This window comes from Oncorhynchus tshawytscha, unplaced genomic scaffold (genome assembly GCF_018296145.1).
Source record: "Oncorhynchus tshawytscha isolate Ot180627B unplaced genomic scaffold, Otsh_v2.0 Un_contig_1471_pilon_pilon, whole genome shotgun sequence".
NCBI classification, from domain to species: Eukaryota; Metazoa; Chordata; class Actinopteri; order Salmoniformes; family Salmonidae; genus Oncorhynchus; species Oncorhynchus tshawytscha.
Window position 1 is genome coordinate 105,751 of NW_024609152.1, and position 7,692 is coordinate 113,442.

Below are 7,692 nucleotides of genomic sequence, written 5' to 3' on the forward strand. Positions count from 1 at the left end.
TACATAGCAGATTGATCAGAACATACATACATATATATATATATATATATATATATTCAAGTTCAAGTATTTTAAAGATCATTTTTGAAATAGTGTTTCCATCTCTAAGATTGTACCTGTCACCACTTTCTGACAGAAGTATGACAGTTATCCTATCTGGAAGAGGCAGAGTTGTATTTGCTTAGTCAAGAATTACCCTATTGGCCTGCTTGCGTAGGGAGTTTGCTTTTCAAGCCAGCGACCCAGGTCCGTGCTTCATGTAGGCTTACCCTGGCATGATGTTTTGAGAACCGCACAAATCTCTCTCCGACAAGGTCACCTTTAACACTAATTATCATAACAAATTTATTAGAGGAAATTGAGTTGAATATATTGCTAAAACTCACCTTATCCAAGAGAGAATTACACGGCTATCAAAACATCACGCATAAGTAAGCCTACACCAAACACACAATTAATAAAACATTGTTGTAAAATTCCCAATGTGAAAAATTAATGGCGTAGAAACCATTGGAACCATTTTTATGGGTATTATGACGCGTCCACTGTGCCGGACGGATTTATGACATGAAATCGTCAGCCCTGTTATGGTCAAACCTGTTTCTTTATTTATTATGACGCGTCCACTGTGCCAGATGGATTTATGACATGAAATCGTCAGCCCTGTTATGGTCAAACCTGTTTCTTTATTTATTATGACGCGTCCACTGTGCCAGATGGATTTATGACATGAAATCGTCAGCCCTGTTATGGTCAAACCTGTTTCTTTATTTATTATGACGCGTCCACTGTGCCAGATGGATTTATGACATGAAATCGTCAGCCCTGTTATGGTCAAACCAGTTACTTTATTTATTATGACGCGTCCACTGTGCCAGATGGATTTATGACATGAAATCGTCAGCCCTGTTATGGTCAAACCTGTTTCTTTATTTATTATGACGCGTCCACTGTGCCAGATGGATTTATGACATGAAATCGTCAGCCCTGTTATGGTCAAACCAGTTACTTTATTTATTATGACGCGTCCACTGTGCCAGATGGATTTATGACATGAAATCGTCAGCCCTGTTATGGTCAAACCTGTTTCTTTATTTATTATGACGCGTCCACTGTGCCAGATGGATTTATGACATGAAATCGTCAGCCCTGTTATGGTCAAACCTGTTTCTTTATTTATTATGACGCGTCCACTGTGCCTGACGGGATTTATGGCTGATTTAACATGAAATCGTCAACCCTGTTATGGTCAACCATGTTACTTTATTTGGCACGTAATAGGCACTGGATTTTTTATTATTTATTTAACCTCTTGAGATGGGAAAACATGCTTATTAAGTTGAACATGTACTCTTCATGACAGAATGTAAAAACATGAGGTGAAATCAAACAGTTTTTTCCCCCACCCAGTTTCACTACCCAAAAGGGACTTAATGTGGTGGAACAAGCCATGTGATTTGCTAATATCATGAAAGTGAAGGTGCGTTTGTAGCCTACTACGCAGTTACAAAATGGCGCACATTTCTTGGCAACATTAGAAGTCAGATAAATGTGTTAATTTGAAGGAAACGAGTCATTTTAATGCTAAAAAAAGAAACAACCTGTCCCTCATTTTAAAGGTCAACCCTGTTACCTGGTGTGAACTACAGATTGTTATCCATTATGTTAACCAGCAGGGCTGACAACTTTTGAAAAAAGATTGAAGTGAGATTTGCTATGTGAATTTCATTGCCCCCTGGCACAATCCCTAGATGGGGGACAGGGGGGTCCTCCCCCAAGATGATTTTACTGTTTTAAAGCTAATTTCCTCCAATTCTGCGTATGTATTTTGACATGGTTGGAACGTAACAAGTGTGTGTATTTACACAGGAGTCGTCATTGTAGACAACCAGTAACCTAGCAGGCTGTAACAAAAGAGGATATCACATCACAGGATCTCTTTCCATCTCCCCTGAATGTTTCTGACCTCACAGAGGGTGTTGTACCAGAGATGACAGAGAAAGGAGATTCACTAAAAACACACCACTTCAATACAGCTACGACCCCATTGAAGTTGACATTTTACACAGTTAAGGTCTGTGTGTGTGTTGTCATAACAGCTTCCTCTTCAACTGAATGAGACCCATTTCTATGTACTGAACACAACCCCTATTACTGTACTCCATTTACTGTCATATTCTGATCAGTATTAAAACATTTCCACCTCTCTTCTTCCATCTATTACTGTACTGTCATATTCTGATCAGTATTAAAACATTTACACCTCTCTTCTTCCATCTATTACTGTACTGTCATATTCTGATCAGTATTAAAACATTTCCACCCCTCTTCTTCCATCTATTACTGTACTGTCATATTCTGATCAGTATTAAAACATTTACACCTCTCTTCTTCCATCTATTACTGTACTGTCATATTCTGATCAGTATTAAAACATTTACACCTCTCTTCTTCCATCTATTACTGTACTGTCATATTCTGATCAGTATTAAAACATTTACACCTCTCTTCTTCCATCTATTACTGTACTGTCATATTCTGATCAATATTAAAACATTTACACCTCTCTTCTTCCATCTATTACTGTACTGTCATATTCTGATCCGTATTAAAACATTTACACCTCTCTTCTTCCATCTATTACTGTACTGTCATATTCTGATCAATATTAAAACATTTACACCTCTCTTCTTCCATCTATTACTGTACTGTCATATTCATTTACACCTCTCTTCTTCCACTATTATTAAAACATTTACACCTCTCTTCTTCCATCTATTACTGTACTGTCATATTCTGATCACTATTAAAACATTTACACCTCTCTTCTTCCATCTATTACTGTACTGTCATATTCTGATCAGTATTAAAACATTTACACCTCTCTTCTTCCATCTATTACTGTACTGTCATATTCTGATCAGTATTAAAACATTTACACCTCTCTTCTTCCATCTATTACTGTACTGTCATATTCTGATCAGTATTAAAACATTTCCATCTCTCTTCTTTCATCTGGTTGATTATCTTTATTAGTCACATCTGTCACATGTACATTTCATTCAGTGGAATTGAGTTTAAATAGAAACATGATTGTTGTGTAAAGAATTTGACAAATCAACATTCTACAGACAACAATATGTACAAACACCAAGAAGCCCAATAACAACAAGATCAATGATTTCTATATTAAAACAGTTTTTCAAAACAGTGTGGTGATTCATTCTATTAATGACTTACTAATTATGTGATTAATTCTATTAGACTCTAGTTGATGTCAATGTCTGTCAACGTCAATGGTGTTTATTCATGAATATTTACAATCATGTTTACACACTAGAGAGATGTTCTAAGACTGTCATACTGAACCATGATGTCATACTGAACCATGATGTCATACTGAACCATGATGTCGTACTGAACCATGATGTCGTACTGAACCATGATGTCATACTGAACCATGATGTCATACTGAACCGTGATGTCGTACTGAACCATGATGTCGTACTGAACCATGATGTCATACTGAACCATGATGTCATACTGAACAATGATGTCGTACTGAACCATGATGTCGTACTGAACCATGATGTCGTACTGAACCATGATGTCATACTGAACCATGATGTCGTACTGAACCGTGATGTCGTACTGAACCGTGATGTCGTACTGAACCATGATGTCATACTGAATCACGATGTCGTACTGAACCACGATGTCGTACTGAACCATGATGTCATACTGAACCATGATGTCATACTGAACCATGATGTCATACTGAACCATGATGTCGTACTGAACCATGATGTCATACTGAACCATGATGTCATACTGAACCACCATGTTGTTTTTTTATTCTGTGTTTGTATTTATTGTGGATCCCCATCAGCTGCCAAGGCAGCATCTCTACTTCCTGGGGTCCAGCAAAATTAAGGCAGTTTATACCATTTTAAAAACATTACAATCCCCGGGACAGACAGCAGCACTCACAGCAACTAAGCCCAACAGTGCTGCAGGATACCGGGACAGACAGCAGCACTCACAGCAACTAAGCCCAACAGTGCTGCAGGATACCGGGACAGACAGCAGCACTCACAGCAACTAAGCCCAACAGTGCTGCAGGATACCGGGACAGACAGCAGCACTCACAGCAACTAAGCCCAACAGTGCTGCAGGATCCCGGGACAGACAGCAGCACTCACAGAAACTAAGCCCAACAGTGCTGCAGGATACCGGGACAGACAGCAGCACTCACAGCAACTAAGCCCAACAGTGCTGCAGGATCCCGGGACAGACAGCAGCACTCACAGAAACTAAGCCCAACAGTGCTGCAGGATCCCGGGACAGACAGCAGCACTCACAGAAACTAAGCCCAACAGTGCTGCAGGATCCCGGGACAGACAGCAGCACTCACAGCAACTAAGCCCAACAGTGCTGCAGGATCATAAAATAAAATAATATAAAACACGGTCAGCTTTACAAAAACAATAAACCTCTCGTTCAGCTTTCAGCTCCCAACAACAAACAGAAGTCGCGCTCAGATGACGTCAGCAGGTCCAAGTTGTGTTTCACACAGGGACCTCGTGACACAGGGACACTGAGGAGTCATAAACCAGAAACCCTGGATAGAGGGGCTCAGTGAATGTGGTGTGATATGTGTACAGGTGGGTCAGTGAGTCAGAGGAGACTCTGTAGAAGGACAGAGTGCCGGCTGGCCAGTCCAGATACACTCCTACTCTGTGGGAGCTGGAGGGGGGGACGGCTATGAGAGTGGTATTATTATTGTGCCAGGCCGTATAAAGGTTGTCAGAGCAGACCAGACTCCAGGACTTGTCATTCCATCCAATCAGACTGTCCTCACCCTCTCCTCTCCTGCTGATTCCTTTATATGTCACTCCTATAACAGCCCTTCTTCCACTCCACTCTACCTCCCAGTAACAGCACCCAGTCAGACCCTCTCTACACAGCACCTGCTTCCTGTAGCCAAATCTCTCTGGGTGATTAGGATATGGCTGATCCTCTCTCCCACGTGTCACCTTTCTGTTCTCCTCAGACAGAGAGAGGAGACTGTTTACTGTGTTTGGGTCCAGTGTGAGATCACAGACATCTGATGGATGAAACCAGACACAATATTAGAAATCAAAAGGAGAAGTTAAGGTAACTTGAGACTTGTTGAATGATCATATGTTATACTGTATGGTATTATAAAACACACTTATTCACATTAATTACACACATACTCAAACACCTGTACGCGTTCATGAACACACACACACATGCTGGACACATGATGTCATACTGAACCATGATGTCGTACTGAACCATGATGTCATACACACACACACACACACACACACACACACACACACACACACACACACACACACACACACACACACACACACACACACACACACACACACACACACACACACCTTCATGTATGCATGCATGAACTCACACACATTGCTACTGTAACACAAACATGCCACACACATACACAGACACACACATTGTCAAAGCAACACTTTCTAAACATTGGTGTCCCTGATTTCTGCTTCTGTAGAACTACAGCTGATATTTAATATGACCAAGTAATTAATGATGGTGGTCTTCGACTTTGACTTAACTTGAATTAAGACTTATTCTTAGTTATATTCTTCACAGCAGTCAACACTCACATTTTCTAAGCCCAGGTTTCATTGCGTACTCTCCACCATGTTCCACACTGTAGTGGTAAGCAGAAGAACAGACAGTGATTGAGTGATACACGTCAACTCACACACGTACACAAGTACACACACACACGCACATGCACACACACGGATAAACACACACAGTCAGCATATAACTTTGTCCAAGTTGTGATAAGAATGTTTGTCTTAACTGGCCTGATAAGTCAAACATGTCTGATATGAACATTGACATAAAACCTCTACACACTTGAGTTTCTCCAGTCTGCAGTGTGGATCCTCCAGTCTAGCAGAGAGCAGTCTGACTCCTGAGTCTCCTGGGTGATTGTAGCTCAGCTCCAGCTCTCTCAGGTGTGAGGGGTTTGACATCAGAGCTGAGACCAGAGAAGCACAGCCTTCCTCTGTGACTAGACAGCCTGACAGCCTGCAAAGAGTCAAATCATATTAAAACCACACTGCTATTCTTTGGTGGTGAAATTGGAGTGGTAGCATATATTTTTAAACCTGCCATATCTATTCATAAATGAATGAATGTGTATTAGAGTAGTCAGAAGTATAGTATTTGGTCCCATATTCTTTGAACGCGATGACTACATCAAGCCTGTGACTGTCATGATTGAGAAAGATCATGAATTAATCACTAATAATAAAGAGTGAGAGAGTAACAGAGGCTACAACAAAACATACTAACCTCTCACCATTAACCTCAAATAAAAAGTGACATTCTGTACTGTCACCTAATATTAAACGTTTTATCTCAAATCTAAATAGCTGGAGTATAGAATACATTTGAAAACTGTAAGCTTCACTGTCCAAACACATATGATGTGGACTATGTGTCTGGTAAACACATATGATGTGGACCATGTGTCTGGTAAACACATATGATGTGGACTATGTGCCTGGTAAACACATATGATGTGGACTATGTGCCTGGTAAACTCTTGTGGATCTGGTGAACAGTTATCACTTGTTGACCAACTACAGGAATACTGACCTCAGAGTCTCCAGTTTACAGTGGGGATTCCCCAGTCCATCAGAGAGAAGCTTCACTCCTGAATCCTTCAGGTCATTGTTACTCAGATCCAGCTCTCTCAGGTGTGAGGGGTTTGACCTCAGAGCTGAGGCCAGAGAAGCACAGCCTTCCTCTGTGACTAGACAGCCTGACAGCCTGAAAAGAGTCAAATCATATTAAAACAACACTGCTATTCTTTGGTGGTGAAAATAGTGGCAGTATATTTTTCAACATATTCAGATATATCAGTGTCCTGAAACTTGCAATATCTATTAATAAATGAATGTATCATTATTATAAATGATCATAATATTGCTTCTAGAGAGAAATATGGTTTGTATGAACATTTGAGTATACTGGCATCTCAAATCCAAAATGCTGGAGTATAGAGCCACATTTAAAATGTTAGCGTCACTGTCAAAATAGATATGGTGTGAACTGTATACTCAATTCAATCTAAGTCTGATACCTCACTGTCTGTCTTCTGACTGATACTTCTTCTTAAACTGGTCTGGTCAGTCTACTGGTCAGTCTACTGGTTCAGTCTACTGGTCAGTCTACTGGTTCAGTCTACTGGTCAGTCTACTGGTCAGTCTACTGGTCAGTCTACCGGTCAGTCTACTGGTCAGTCTACTGGTCAGTCTACTGGTTCAGTCTACTGGTCAGTCTACTGGGTCAGTCTACTGGTTCAGTCTACTGGTTCAGTCTACTGGTCAGTCTACTGGTTCAGTCTACTGGTCAGTCTACTGGTTCAGTCTACTGGTCAGTCTACTGGTTCAGTCTACTGGTCAGTCTACTGGTCAGTCTACGGTCAGTCTACCGGTCAGTCTACTGGTCAGTCTACTGGTCAGTCTACTGGTCAGTCTACTGGTTCAGTCTACTGGTCAGTCTACTGGTCAGTCTACCGGTCAGTCTACTGGTCAGTCTACTGGTCAGTCTACTGGTTCAGTCAGTCTACTGGTCAGTCTACTCAGTCTACTGGTC

The 7,692-nt window shown here is 40.9% G+C and overlaps 1 protein-coding gene across 1 annotated transcript; it reads right to left on the minus strand.

The window, feature by feature from the left end:
- Positions 1–3,014: 3,014 nt before the first annotated feature.
- On the minus strand, positions 3,015–5,953 carry LOC112238427 (stonustoxin subunit beta-like). The gene is made up of 2 exons (XM_042314365.1): positions 5,682–5,953; positions 3,015–5,107 (listed from the first exon to the last, which is right to left on the minus strand). Exons 1-2 carry the CDS (start codon positions 5,701–5,703, stop codon positions 4,569–4,571), a joined length of 561 nt encoding a protein of 186 aa, XP_042170299.1. The 5' UTR covers positions 5,704–5,953; the 3' UTR covers positions 3,015–4,568.
- Between the last annotated feature and the right edge of the window lie 1,739 nt (positions 5,954–7,692).

What these genes read in the sequence shown, in the direction of transcription:
- LOC112238427 (XM_042314365.1), bottom strand. Translation starts at nt 5,703, where the DNA reads ATGAAACCTGGGCTTAGAAAAT. An exon ending in GAAACCTGGGCTTAGAAAAT is followed by an intron (nt 5,108 to 5,681) that starts GTGAGTGTTGAC and finishes TTCATCCATCAG; the next exon opens with ATGTCTGTGATCTCACACTG.